This window comes from Terrapene carolina, unplaced genomic scaffold (genome assembly GCF_002925995.2).
Source record: "Terrapene carolina triunguis isolate 2854851 unplaced genomic scaffold, T_m_triunguis-2.0 Scaffold84, whole genome shotgun sequence".
In the NCBI taxonomy this organism is placed as follows: domain Eukaryota; kingdom Metazoa; phylum Chordata; order Testudines; family Emydidae; genus Terrapene; species Terrapene triunguis.
Genome location: NW_020664435.1, coordinates 33079373 through 33094898, shown reverse-complemented (window position 1 = coordinate 33094898; position 15526 = coordinate 33079373). Strand labels below are relative to the sequence as shown.

Genomic DNA, 15526 nt, shown 5'->3' with positions numbered 1-15526 from the left:
TAAATGTTTTATTTGCCCTCAAAGTCTCTTTTTTTTTAATGGGTAAGTAAAATAAATCCTGAGCTGTAATCTAACCCCATTGTGCCACTTTGGAAAAAAGTGCGAAAACACATAGATCTTCCTAGCTGATTCACCTACTGTCATTTATAAGGCTTTACATCACTCTGGCAACGTAGGGGCCTTAAAACTTTTACAGGTTTTATGCTCCTTGGGGAATTGATTGAGAATGGGAACAGTTAACTAACAATAGGAACATTAACAATATCACTACACATTTCTGCCTTGGGGAAAGAGCCTTCCTCCTGCATAATTAAAAAGACCTACAGTGCCGCCCCCTCCCCCCCCTTCCGCCCCCCCCCAGCACCCACCCCCAGGGACCACACGGGGGGGACAGCGTGGGTTTTCCTCTCTTCCCCTCCCTCCCCCCCCCCCCCCACCCCGCCCAGCAGGCATGCAGGCTCAGCTCCCCTCCTCGCTCCCCTCCTCCTGCAGTGATTTGTATCTCTGAGGCTGCTCCAGGCATGCTGGAATAGACATGCTGCCTGGGAAGAGGCGTGTCTTCTCTCTCTCTTCCCCCACCCCCCTGATTTCTTTTGCATTTTTCTGTGTGGAGAGCACAGAAATATGTGGGAAATATAAATTCTGCACCCGGGGATTCTGTCAGGAGTCTAATAAGATATTATCCTGATAATGAGTACTTCCTTATGCCACAAGCTCACTTGGACATCATGTAAGATCCAGAGTCTGTACTAACAGATTCCAATGTTAATTTGGGTCCTATAATATCAAAATACAGTGCAAACTATGATGATAATCTCTGCCTAAATAGACAGCAAAATATTTTCAATTGTAGACTGTCATGAATTTGAGAACCTAAGTTAGACAAGTGTTTCATAATACTAGTAAAATTTGGTTGTCTTGTAGCTTTCTTTAATTTAAAAAAAAAATAGCTGTAGTAAGGCAGTTCCTGTTTTGATATCAAGAATAAATCTGCTAAAGAGCGCAGGGTAAAATAAGAAAATTCTATCTCATACCAAATCTTCTGCCCTTGAGGCTGCATGCATTAACAGTTAGATAGGCAGTCTCCAGAAAGTGCTAAAGTTGACCTTTCTGCACTATTACTTACAGCCAGCAGCAGTTTAGCAGTGGCTCTAATTATCAGTCAAGCTGATATTAGGCTGGCTGTTCTTCATATATTCATACAGTTTATCTTGCATATTATAAGAAATAGTTCAGCCAACACCAACAAGCACCATCTCACATCTTTGTATAAAATTGATCCTATAAAGATATTCATTTTGGGGAAATTAAAGCATTCTGTTTGTTTAGATGTTCTTAGTAAAGTGAAGTGCCCGTCTTTTCAGAAAGATTATTTGAACCAAAGCAACATGCACCACAAGTTACAAGTAATGAATTGCTCTTCCCCCACCTGCAAGAGAATGATTATCTCATTGATGTTAGAACTTTATTTTCTGCATGTGGCTTTCTAACATGACTCCTGTAAAGAGAAACAAAACAGCATACTCTGCAAAATAGATCATGGTTCTAAGAGCTATTTTCTTGGTGGTACAATTGGATCACTAATAGTTTCTAGATGAAATCTCTTCCTGCAGTGAGTAGGTCCTATTAAAACGTGATCTGGAAAGGGCTCCTATTAAAACCCCATTCTACATTTCTTCATTGATTCATTTGTGTGGTGAAGGAATTCTGAATTAGTGTCAATATTATATTCCCAGATAAAAATTAAACTAGAATTAAGGCTGAGTACAAATCAGTACTTTAATAGGAAAAAACATTATAGCCATGTTGGAATTACAGCAATTCCACAAAATTCAGAATTGAGGTAAAATTTAAAAAAAATCTAAACACATTAAGGTATTGAAATGCACAGTTAAGACACCCAAACAATCTTAACTGTGCCCCGTAGCAACACTATTCAATAACCATACAATTATGATTAGAGCTTAATGGTATTTGTAGTTAAAAAATAGCAGGAATATATAGGAGAGGTGCAAGATCGCTTTAAGAAAGGAAAGGAGTACTATAGACACAATAATATTTGCAATGAGACATTTGAAAGAATGATAAATGGAGGGCATAACTGCTATTCAGTATCTAATGATCTTGAGAAAGCATATGAGTTGGTTCTGCAGAAGCTGGTATTTGGAATATTGAAGAGAGAGGGACTTAAGGAAGTGGAGATATTAGAGGAGCTGTCTTGAAGGTCAAGAGCTCAGGTGGTAACAATATATGGAATTTCGGAGAGTTTTAAGGTGATGGGATTGAGACAGTGAGTCCACTTCTCTTCATCCTAGTTAAGGAGTTAATTAGTAGGAGAACCAAGCTGGTGGGGAGACAGAAAACTAACACATGCTGACGATCTGGCCCTTTTGTCTGACAGCAAAGAGTAATTGGTAAATAAGGTATCAGAATGGGCATCTGTGTTTGAAGGTGTTAACAAAAACTGAAGTTGTGCATGTAGGGAAGGTAGAAGAAGAGCTCTTGAATAAATTTTCAGGAGAGAAGCTGAATCATAAGAGAATTTGTGTACTTGGGAAGTATTTAGTGCCATTGGAAAGAGATCTAGAGAATTGAAAAGAAGAACCCATTGTGCAGGGTGGCAGTGAAAAAGGTGCCAGGAATACTGTGGGTAGAGCCCTGCGTAGATACAACATTTCTATCTGTGGATGTCTGCGGATATAAAGCGGATGTCCGCTGAGTAGCAGGGCTCCAGCGACAACGAGCAAGACAAGCAGGGCCATAGCCAGCGACTGGGCTAGGAATCTCAGTGACAAAAGCAGCAGTATGTCAGGCTGCCACTCGCACAAGCCAGCACCTAGCCTGGGCAGCTCTTTTGGCATGGCTGTACTGCCCCAACCCTGCCCACTGTGGCGGGCACCAGGCTCATCGGTAGCTGTCCTTGGTCACACTAGTGGCTGTAAACGGCTCACACGCTCCCAGACAGGAAACGCGCACCTCTGCGTGGAAGGGATGCTTTGACCAGGGACTGTTGCCAGATGGCTCTTACCATAGCCCGGCTATGGCTCTTTGACCCCTGAGGCCCTGGCCCCCAGCTAGGTTGGAAGCCGGAGCAGGCGGGAGACCAAGAGGGCAGAGACACAGGACAGGGGCTGCTCTCAGGCGCCCCCCTCCGGCCAGCTGGAGTGTCCCGGCTCCCCGGCCTGGCTCTGGCTTGGCTATGGGGCAAGGCCTCATGCTTCCCCCCGCTCCCCACCACCACTTTTAGGAAGAATCCGTCTCCCCAGTCTAGTCTCTTGTGGGTCTCATTTACTTTGGTCTCATTCTCTGTTGTTGGGTTTAGTGTGTGAGTAGTGGTGTTAGCCTGTGATTTGCAGCAGGTCAGACTAGATGCTCTAGTGATCTGTTCTGGCCTTGAATTCTACGACTGTGACTCAAATTGACAGATTACTTAAATATTAGATCATTCAGTACTTGAAGAGTAAGTGCTACAATTATGGGGAGAATATACTTTTTTTCATATTTAACACCATTATTTGAAAGTTTTTTGTAAGTACGAATTCATTTAGCCCTAACTATAGAACTGCAACCGGGGCTTCCATAATTCATATAGGGCTTCATTTTTCAAGATCACAGGACACAGCATATATACTCACTTAATTTGAAATTCTGTCTATGGACTGTAGTATTGGGGCCCTTGTTTGTAAATAGCTGTCTGATGGTCAGTAGTTGTAATATGTCTTTGTTTCTCTCCTGTGCAGTGCCTTTGGTGTAATAGAAAAAACACTTGTATGGACTATCCTGTGAGAAGTATTCTTCCATCATCTTCACTGTGTCCACTCTACGATGCTCGATGGGGTGTTTGCTGGAGTAGGTACTAATAGTAATTTTAATAAACAGATGTAATTACTTGTAATTCAGACTACAGTAAGCTAATATTGATTTTTATTCCAGAATTAAGTTGACTACCATGTAGTATTTATGATTTAGAATATGTTCCACCCAAGGAACATCATCTTAGGTGGGATTCACAAATATACGCTGCCTGAGATCCTTAGGAGCAGCCTTTTCAGGTACAGAGTAGGGGCGATCTGCCTTAGTAAGCACATCAGCACCTTGACACTTAGAGGGGTTGTTCTTCCAACTCTGCAGGAGACAGGATGATGTGTGTGCCCTTCTTCACCTTGGGTGAAGGGAGTCAGCATGGTAGAAGCATGTTGCTGCTCTCATGGCTGCCTCCTCAGCATGCACAGACGACTATGATGGCAGCAGAGAACTGGTACTATACCCGTACTTCCACTGGAATAAATGCAGATGGAAAGTTCAAGAGCATATGAGAGTGGCTCAGGCTGAGGATGGAGGTGTGTGGGCGGTGGGTGCTGAAGAGATGCAGTTGAGGTTAAAAACAAAAGGGGGGGAGGGGCTGATGAGTGGAATGGCATCACTGCTTATTTCCTTACTTTTTACAGTTTGTGTTGACAAATTATGCAGTCTAGCAACTTTAATTCACAAATTAGTTTTGTGTCTGAATAATGTAAGGATTGTGACTCCTATGGCTTGTCATTGTGAGAAGCTGTATGTTAGGATGTTCTTGGTGCTATACAAATAGAAAGGAAGTGATGATCCCTGCCATGAATTCACAACCAAAATGGACCAACAAGAATCTCTTGTGTGCTTTAGGAGACATCGGGGTGGCTTGATTTAGATCAGATTTTAATCATGATTTAAATCAGCACGCAGGAAATCTTGATTTAAGACAGGGGTGGGCAAACTACGGCCGTTAAGCTGGCCCGCGAGCCGCACCACGCAGCTCAGCCCCACTCCGTCCGGGGTGCTGGGTCCGGGACCGCACCACGTGGCTTGGCCCCGCTCCAGTGTTCCAGCCGGGGCGCAGGGTCGGGGGCCGCACCACACGGCTCCTGGAAGCCGCAGCATGGCCCCGCTCCGGCTCCTGTGTGCTCTAATGGGAGCTGCAGGGGCGGTGTCTGTGGATTGGGCAGCGTGCAGAGCCGCCTGGCTGCGCCTCTGCGTAGGAGCCAGAGACGGGACATGCCACTGCTTCCGGGAGCCGCTTGAGGTAAGCGCTGCTCGGAGCCTGCACCCCTGAGCCTCTCCCCGTGCCCCAACCCCCACCCCACTCCTGATACCCCTCCTGCTCTCCAAACCCCTCACTTCCAGCCCAGAGCATCCTCCTGCACCCCGAACTCATCCCTAGCCCCATCGCAGATCCCACACCCGCTCCCACATCCCACATGGCTGTAGTGCCACCAACCACCAGCGCTCCAGGCAACGCGGTAAGGGGGCAGGGAGTGGGGGGCTTGTATAGAGGGCAGAGGAGTTCGGGGTGGTGGTCGGGGCCGGGGGTGTGGATAGGGGTCGGGGTGGTCAGAGGGCAGGGAACAGTGGGGTTGAATGGGGGCAGTGGTGCCAGGGGGGCAGTCAGGAATGAGAGGAGGGGTTGGATGGGGCAGCGGGCAGTCAGGGGCAGGGGCTCCGGAGGCGGTCAGGGGACAGGGAGAAGGGGCGGTTGGATGGGGCAGGGATCTTGGAGGGGGAGGGGGATAGATAGGTGGGGGCCAGGCCACGGCCCCCTCCCCTAACCGGCCCTCCATACAATTTCCAAAACCCGATGCGGCCCTCAGGCCAAAAAGTTTGCCCGCCCGTTATAGTCCATTCATCCAGCCCATACTTGTTTAACTTGCTGGCAAGAATACTGTGGGAGACCGTATCAAAGGCTTTGCTAAAGTCAAGGAATAACACGTCCACTGCTTTCCCCTCCTCCACAGAGCCAGTTATCTTATCATAGAAGGCAATTAGGTTAGTCAGGCATGACTTGCCCTTGGTGAATCCATGCTGACAGTTCCTGATCACTTTCCTTGCTTTATGAATGGCATAAAGTAGGTAGATCAGGAACTTTACTTCTCCTGTCCATAATTCAAAAAGAGGATATTTAATGAAATTGAAGATGAGAAATTCAAAACCGACAAAAGGAAATAATTTACACACAACCTGTAATTAGACTGTGGAACTTATTGCCACAGAAAGTCACTGAGGCTAAGAATTTAGCAAATTCAGAAAGGATTGAATATTTATATGTATATCCAGAGTTGTCATTAATTATTATAATTTTTTTTGACAGGATATTGAATCTCATGCTTAAGGGCAAGCAAATCTCTAATTGTTAGAGACCAGAGTAATATCTAATGGGGGGGCATATTACCCCACATCTACCACTGCAGGGGTCTTAAACCTTCCTCTGAAGCATCTGGTGCTGGCCACTGTTGGTGCTGGATTAGACAAGGTGTGACAATGTCTGATCCAGGATGGCAATTCCTATGTTACTAAAAATCTCTACTTTCTGTAGCAGAAGTCTTGCCTTTTTAAGATCCCTTTCACAGGTGCCACAACACAGATTAAATCTTGCAGTGGAATTTCAAACTAAGGAATACATTTGAGAATGCAATGTCTTGAAAAAATTTCCATGGTTCTACATAATGATGTTACAGAGCCTTGTCATTTAATGCCCTAATAACAAATCCATCATTGTAAACTTCTGGCCTTTGATGTGAAGGAATAGAGTGAACACATCTGTGAGCTGCATTGGAGATCTGTTGCAGCAAGCAGTTGTGGTGAGGAAAGGGGATAAAATAAGGGATGAGATCTGGGAGAGTTGAGAACACTTTTAAAAAAAAAAAAAACAAAAAAAAAAACCCTTGCTTCTCTAACACCTATTCTCCTTTCATCTCTAAGTTCATTGAATGCACAGTCCACAACTACTGTCTAGAGTTCCTCTCCTCCAATTCCATTCCTAATCCTCTCCAATCCATTTTTTGTCTTTTGCATTCCACTGAAGCAGCTTTCATCAAAACTTCTAATGACCTCTTCCCTGGCCAAAACTCAAAACAGATGGATGAGGCCAGGATTTAACCATGCAAGTTGTTGACTCTAAAGCCTGGTCTACACTAGGGGAGAGGGATCGATCTAAGATACGCAACTTCAGCTATGAGAATAGCGTAGCTGAAGTCGATGTATTTTAGATCGACTTAGAATCACTTACTTCGCGTCCTCGTGGCGTGGGATCGACGGCCGCCGCTCCCCCGTCGACTCCGCTTCCGCCTCTCGCTGTGGTGGAGTTCTGGAGTCGACGGCAGAGCGATCGGGGATCGATTTATTGCGTCTACACTAGACACGATAAATTGATCCCCAATAGATTGATCACTACCCGCCGATCCGGCAGGTAGTGTAGACGTACCCTAATGGTTCATAGCTTAATTAAAAAAATCTATGCTCTGAAAATGTCCGGGACATCTGTATAGTAGTTGTAAATTGCCCAGTTATGCATAAACACCCTATAGCTCTGTAACTGAGAAAATCGTAGTGCATGAAGAAAAATTGGGAGAGAACGTCCATTGCCATGTCAAAATCTGAGATGAAGATGTATTTTTATATACAAGAGTAGAATGGACAGTTTAAAAGGAGAGGGCTAAGAAAGGGATTAAAAAGCAACCTGATCTCATTAGTCTGGTGAATATTTTTTTTCTGTGAGTGACAGTGGCAGAGTTCTTATGTGAAACTGTACAAGGTGTTGCTTTAGCAGCTATTCTACTAAAACTCCTTTAAGAGTACTGCATAAAGAAACCAAAGATGAAACTGAGAATGACCAAAATGTTCATCAGAGGAAGCAGGGAGAAGACAAATTCAAATGACCACTGCTCAAGTCTTACAAGTTGTTTAATTTTATATATACACACATATATATATATATATATATATATATATATATATATATTTATTTTACAGTGAACTTTGAGGCCTTCATCATTGCCATAGCTGTAATAGCAGGACTCATCCTGCTGTCCATTGCTGTCTGTTGCTGTTACTGCTGCTACTGCAGAAGGCGTTCTAGGGGGTAAATATATTTATTTTTCTTTTATTAGCTTTGTTGGTCCTACAATGCATAATCTCCAATAGTTTTACTAGAAATTTAATTTGGAAGTAAAACAAATTTGGTATTTTTTTGGTTAAGAGATGTAAACACATTTATTTACCCCACGCTGGTATTCTTTAATCACATCTTCCTGGTAAGAAAGTAAAATGAAAAAAGAGTGTGTACACACTTATTTTTATATATATATTTTAAAAATCGCATGTAGAGTATGTATGGTATATTTAAAACTTAACAATCATCTTAACAGGAATTTTTTCCAAAGATTGATGTAAAATTAATTTTTTTTACAAAGCTTTAATATTTAATTATACAAAATGTGGCATGTAACTATTAGAGTAGGTAGTTGAATCAAAGCACGTTAGATGGCAAATTAAATTAGCTCTGCATTTACACTTTGAGTTAATATTCATTCTGCACTGAAACAGATTCATGGTAGCAGCTACAGTATCCATTGAGGACAGGCTGCGGTTATAAGATCAATTAGTTTTCTTCGTTTCATGTGTTTTAAATGATTGTATCACATCTTCTGAGATCAGATGTCTTCTGCACAAAGTTCATTTTTAAAAAAATAAACAAATACCACATCCTGAGTCTGCTGCCTGCCAGGGTAGATAAAAATCAATGATTTTTAAAAAATAAAAATAAAATCTGATTGTTTAAATTATGAGATTTTTTTTTCTCTTTTAAAAAAATCTGTTTAAAATGAGCCTGTCTTAAATTCAGATTTATCTTAAGGCCTAAACGTACTATAATTTAGTCGTACATTTGAAACATGTTTTGATAAGAGACGCTTATATATCCAAAACATTTAAGGCTGTTTTGTTTTAATAAAATTTAAATGCTGTTTTGTGTTTAAATGCTGTTTTTTAAATGGCAGTGCATAATCCTAACTGAGACACCTTCTGGAAAAGTGTGTTCATTGGGGCAGCACAGGTGTCCTCTTGTGGCACTGCATATTTGGAGCGAGCTTATAAAGGCAGTGCAGTCTCAACCAGCTCTAGTCCTTTATTTCCTCAATTGCCATAGGGATTGGGACTTTCTCTCCATATCTGGAGGAATTTCTAAGGTTCTGTACACCAAATATCCTATCCTCTTGTTTGTTGTTTTTTGTTAGTTGCTTTAGAATTTTTTTAGATATTACTCGATCTGTGCCATTGCACTGTTCTTTTCTCAGTTTTGGTCCTTATGCCAATGAAATAGAACTGATCTGTAGGTACCAAGAAGGAAGATATAAAAAATATGGGTTTAAGTTGTGTGTCATTCCCATCTGTGTTCCCAGAGAAGGCTACACGTGCCTGTTTGTTCTTTTGGATGGAAACGGATCTTCCCAAACTGCTGCATTGTGCAAGTCTCCAACACATCAGGTCCATGCTGATAGGCAATGGAGGCTCTGAGCCTTTCTCAGAGTAAGCTTTCTTGGCCTGTCTCATCCATCGCCTCCACCTAAGGAGTGGAGTTAGACCTCTTGATTTCAGTGCCAAGCACATCAAGGATGGCGCCTGTGAAAAAGAAATCTCTGCCAGATAGGTTATAACATCATACTACTCTCCCAGAACAACGAGAACCATCTAGTGAAACAGCTTATATGGCTGAAGCCCATCTAACAGAGGGAGAAGAAAAGGAGAATGATTGCATCTATCTCCAGTATCCCCTCCCTACAGACACACGCCTCTGCCCCTTCTGCTATCTGGTCCGAGGATTCCAGTACATTGGCGGCCTCAGCAGGCATCTCAAGAGAATCCATAGCAAGCGGATCGCCTTTCCATTTTTCCTTCTGCGACCTGCCTTTTGAGACACAGAAGAAATGTAAGTCTCAGCAAGTCACTTGCAAAGGACATCTCGAACTGGAAGAGTCCAACTCTACCAGTCTATGTTGCCGTCACCCTATCTCTGCTCCGAAGGCAGAAACACCACATGCTCCAGCTCCGGCTTCCGACTCCCCAAACACTCCAGCTACTGCATCCCAACCAACTCCCCTAGAGCCACAGCATGAAAAGGTGGTCCAACCATCTACTGAGGGAAGGACTATCCCTGCCCCTGGGACCACCCAACTGAAGACTGTATATTGGTTCCAAGTTGTGAGTCTAGCAGTGCCAGGACTCCATTTGTTCTAAAATCATTTTTAGTATTTGTGTCCTGTTTCTCATAAAGTTCCTGTTAGTGTGAGACTTTCTTGATTCTGGGGGCTTCCCTGCCAAAGAATGCATCTCTTCCTAAACAGGCAGCTACTGTTACTCAGGTACATGGAATCTCTTCAGTCCTGAAGAGTCTTGGTCCTGATCAGGAATCCCCTCTATAGTGCCTCCCTTGGCACCAAAGAAGCCTGCATTAGAACATGAAGCTATCAGTATGGGACCAATTTCAAGTGGCACTTTGTTTTGAGGCGTCGTCAGTACCACTCTCAGCTGTGATCCAAAACAAGGGCAAGAAAAGCATGTTGAGGTTTCCATGAGTATGTCTACACTACAGTTGGGAGCAAACCTCCCAGCCCATATAGACAGACTCACACTAGCAGGCTAAAAATAACTGTGGCTGTTGTGGAATCAGTGGAGGCTTAGAATAGTCATCTGAGTTCAAGTTCACCCTACCTGCTAGGTCTAAGCTAGCCCGAGCCTCCACCATGTAGCATTGTCACACAGCTATCGTTAGCGTGGTAATGCAAGCCCTGAGAGCACAAGTTTGTCTACCCAGCCTGGGAACCTTACTTTCGGCTGCAGCATAGACATCTCGTATTATGGAGCTTGACTGCCCCAGAAGAGAGAGAAGCAACCATCACCTTCAGCCAATGAGCACTCAGGAACATTAATCCCTGCACCGTTGGTGCCAATGGCTCCTCTGTCTCTATTCACGCCACAGGTTCCAAGATTCCCAAGCCTTCTCCTAGTATCTTTTCAGTTGGCTAGCATTGTTAGCATCTTGCACCAGATGTTTTGCTGCTTCCGTGTTCTTTAGAGCTAAAGGTTCATGAAATTAATGGTATATGCCAGTATATTGCTTCTTCCTGAACTTGTCAGTCCGCTGAAATATTAAAGTATGATGGTTACTTCTAGTTTAGTTGACTTCTATGATAAGCTTAACTGAGAACTTCCCTTGAGAGTGGTTCAAAGCAGGAAAATACTTTTAAATTCCAATGCTGTCCAATAATAAATACTGTACATTCCAAGTTCTAGAGAGGGATGTCGTAGCTGTTTGGAAGTCTGTATATTTTGGAACAGAAACATGAGTTGGGACTATTATGTAGTGCCTCCTAGCCTCTCTGATAAACCAGCTTTACAAAAGGCTGTGCAAGATTTAGAGGCTTCTGTTGTATCACATATTTCAGCCACAGTAGGTTCATTCTGAAGTTACTCCGAAGACGGAGGATATTTAAACAGATGCTGAAATCTGGTCAGGTTCACAAAAGGTCAATTTATTGATTTATCCCCAATTTAATCTTCTGCAATTAAAAAAAAATACTTGTTTTTTGTTTTTTTCTCTCTCTCCCCTTTCTATGAGAGAGGCCCACATAAATAGGGGAAATAGAAATTGGCTGCATGGAAAAGGATCCACCTACATGGTGTGCAAAAAAAAAAAAAGCTGAGGCAGCAAGTCTCAGAGCCTGGGTCAACTGACTTGGGCTTGTGCTACATTGCTAAAAATAGCTGTGCAGACGTTCAGCCTTAGAGCCCAAGCTGTAGCGCAAGACCTGTGAGCCCAAGTCAGTTGACCCATGCTCTGAGACTTGCTGCTGTGGGGGGTTATTTTGGCTGTGTAAGATGTACCCAAAACATACACATTTTAAAACATTTGCACTGTAATCACTTTTAGTATTCTTGGATGATACTTGTAACAATAGTAAGTTTTTAAAACAACTATATGGAAATGTGACTTGACAGTTGATTGTGTCCTTTAATGAACTGCTGAATTCAAACTGCCCCTTCTGATCTATGTATGGCACATCATAGATGCAACATAGGTATGTATCATACGTATATATGGCACATCTATGTTGTGACTTGCTGTGATTATCCTGTTCTAGCCACTGGGTGTCACTGTTGCGCCACTTAAGTGCTGATGTAAGTGCGCATATATGGTACTGTTAGTCTTCACAGCTCAACCAACACATGTTGAGACTTATCAATATTTCTGATTAACACCTCTCCAAATCATGCATTCAGTTTTGGGAGATAATTAATATGTGGAGAAATGTGACCAAAGCATACATTTACTAATTCTTTATGTTCAAAGGAGTTGGGATAAATTAAGTTAGTGGTGAACAACTAAAAGAAAAATAAAATATCCTTTGACTGGCATTGGCTTCAAATGTTTTCTAGTTCGTATATGGTATACACAGGTTTAGTTGGTAAAGTGTGCAAGTACTGCAAAACCAAAAATACTTCTAGTGTAAAGGGAAAATGCTACCAATTTGTTGGTTGTGAATTAAACCACGTAACGGAGTCAAGTACAGCTGTAAAGGCTGTAAATCAGGGCCGATTAAAGCATTTTCTGAAAAATGACCAACAGGCTTTTTTCAAGCACAGAAAAACTCTTGATTTTTCTCCCCCTCCTCCCGCCACCCAATCTTTCTAGTATACCAGATGAAGAGGAAGAAAGGCTTGCCAGAGATCGAGAGGAGAGACGAATGCAATCTCTTCAGCGGTGAGTTTTGGAAATATTGCGTTTAATAAACATACACTTCTTGGTATAATTTTTATTACGCAAGTAGTAACCTTAGCTGCTAGGGAATAAAGTATATATTAAACCCGGGGTAGGCAACCTATGGCATGCATGCCAAAGGCGGCACGTGAGCTGATTTTCAGTGGCACTCACACTGCCCGAGTCCTGGCCACCGGTCCGGGGGGGCTCTGCATTTTAATTTTAAATTAAGCTTTTTAAACATTTTAAAAACCTTATTTACTTTACATACAACAATAGTTTAGTTATATATTATAGACTTCTAGAAAGAGACCTTCTAAAAACGTTAAAATGTATTACTGGCATGCGAAACCTTAAATTAGAGTGAATAAATGAAGACTCGGCACACCACTTCTGAAAGGTTGCCGACCCCTGTATTAAACAAACAGTCCAAAACCCAGAGCCATCTAAGCAGGCAGGGTCAATGGAGAGAATATTAACAGGAAAGTATTAGCACAGACGTTGTAACGATATTTATGATTCTGACTAAGACAGTGCAACTTCAAATACTGGATAGAGCCAGCGTACGTTCCTGTCAATTGGTTAAACTGGTGTGCTCTTTACTTCAGGGATTCAAGGTTGTACTACTTAGGAAAAGACAGAATTCAAACAAAACCACAGGAAAGCTCGTACTTAACCAACACTTGTGATCTGGAAATTGCTTACCAGCAGTTTTGCACAGTTAAAATCAAGATCAAGAAATGGAATTTAATGTTCCCGCATATGTTAACTCTGCCATGTAACGCATGTGAATTTTGTTTTTCTGGTTAAATGTATAGTTTAATTTAGTGGATGTTAAACATTACTATAAAATATATGGCCAACTTAACATTGCTTTAGCAACCTAAGCTGAATTTCTGGCTTTATTTTAACTGTGCAGCCTTACACAGCAAGATTATCTTTTTGCATTCATGTCCTCCTTTTGGGGCTTGAGGGGGACGACTTGTGTTTTTTGTAAGGCTTTGAAGATCACACTCCACTGAGGGGAATAGGGACAGGAAGGGGCAGAGGTAAGACACTTCCTAGTCAAGACAGGGTCACACAGATGGTTTGAAAATGTGTTGGTTGATGTATTTTTAAGCATGACTTTGCAACAAGTTTATACACATTTTAACACCTTTAAAATGCATTGGCTGGCCACGGTCTATATTGGGTGCAAACTTGTATTTTTAATAAAATGTTAGCTAAGATGCTAACTTAGCATCTCAGGAATGGAGTTTCCTCGACTCATCCATGCAAAAAAGAATGAGTGGTCAGCTAGAAAAAAACATTCGCATATAGTCATATTTGAGCATTTTACACAGGTAGCCACTGATGTCTGGGGAGTGTTCATGTAACTGACCAGGGCAATTCTAGCCCCTATTTTAGAGGTGTTTTCAGTAAGTAAATAGCCATTTATTTTTCAGTTAATCCTTCATTTTTAACTCGTGGCTAAGGGTGGAAAGGGCTGAGATACAGTAGCACTGCTAGAGCCAATGCTTCCCTCTCCCATTCATTGATAGGGAGTGTGCACCCTTTCAGTGTAAGTGCTTTAGCAAAACAGATCCCAACTTCTGTACCTTTCATATCGGGCTGGGAAAATATGCAGTGATGTCACGGGAAAATGACAGTTAGGCTGTGCTTAAAAAGAGCTTTACAACCTTTTTTAAAAAGAAAAATCAAATTTCCTTGTGGACTTAATCCAAAATGAGCATTGTTTATATTTATGACAGGTGTCAAAGTTGGCTTGATCTGTTTAGAAAGTTCTACAAAAATTTATTGTAGAAAAGGTGTATTTGTCAGGATTGATTCATGACATTCAATTTATAACTGATCACTTAACTCATGCAATCAATCGTTTTGGTTTCATAATTAGCCTAAAGAAAACTGAAGTACTATACCAACCTGTGTTGGGTGATGTGCATGTCTAACAGTTAATAAGATCTGTGATGCTCTTTTCAAGTCCATGGAGAAGTTGTGCTGTCTATGGAGTATTCTGACACAGAATGCCACAATTATTGAGATTCTATGACACTTCCCAGGGCTGTGGAGCACCTCGCTACCATCTGCTCTTAGCATGAAGAAGCCTTGTCTGTGTCTGCCTGGGTCCCTAACACACACCCTGTCCACATGCAGCCTACACAGGTCCCTCATGCAGGCTAGTAGTAGGCACAGTCCAACCCCTGAGTCCTTTGTGCATCCCCCTGAGTGTCAAGCCCCTTAACCACAGGACACTCCCAGAATTAGCAGATCCTCTTCTTATTACAGATTATAGCTTGCTAGTTACATCTTAGAACACAGCTTTGCTTAACACACAGTGCTTAGATTTGTTTATATAGAAAGCAAATACGTTTATTTAACAAAGAACAGATCAAATGATAGTAAACAGAAATATTGGAAATCAAGAGTGACTCATACAATAAAATCATAACACGTAGTGTAGAGACTATATTTAACTAACAATATGCCCTTTTGTCTGTCCCATATGTAACCATTTTTGCAGTTCTCACATTGGTCTGAACTTACATATGTTCACCTATAGTATTTGCTGAATCCTTGTACATTGACGTCACTGTGAGACTGTCATTATCCAGTTAAGATTTAGGGTATTCTCCATGTAAATGAAACTACTAAGGATGAATAAAATAGAAAGTTTTTGATTGTCTTATGGCATAATTAAGGCAATTTAAGTGCCTTGTTTAAACAATGCAACCTTAACCTTGAATTCACTGGATTTCTAATTTTTTTTTAAATAACACTTTTTTTTTTTTTTAAGAAGTTGATATGCAGTTAAATCACTGTGTGCCTGCAGACTTAACTGCACAGTCTTGGGCGGGGGGAGGGATTTACTTCAGTATTTTTTTAATGCTCCTAGGTTTGCTTGGAGAGGAATTATTCTTGCAAACTGTAGGAGGCTCACAGTAAGGGAATCTTTATCTAGCAGAC

The 15526-nt window shown here is 42.0% G+C and overlaps 1 protein-coding gene across 1 annotated transcript in view; it reads left to right on the top strand.

Annotated features, from left to right (window-relative positions):
* The window catches only part of LOC112108081 (pituitary tumor-transforming gene 1 protein-interacting protein-like), a 46597-nt gene that overhangs the window by 9754 nt on the left and 21317 nt on the right, over nucleotides 1-15526 (top strand). The window contains exons 3-5 of the mRNA XM_024202065.2: nucleotides 3741-3849; nucleotides 7780-7888; nucleotides 12497-12565. Coding sequence (XP_024057833.1) covers nucleotides 3741-3849; nucleotides 7780-7888; nucleotides 12497-12565 — 287 coding nt within the window. The remainder of the gene's footprint in view (nucleotides 1-3740; nucleotides 3850-7779; nucleotides 7889-12496; nucleotides 12566-15526) is intronic.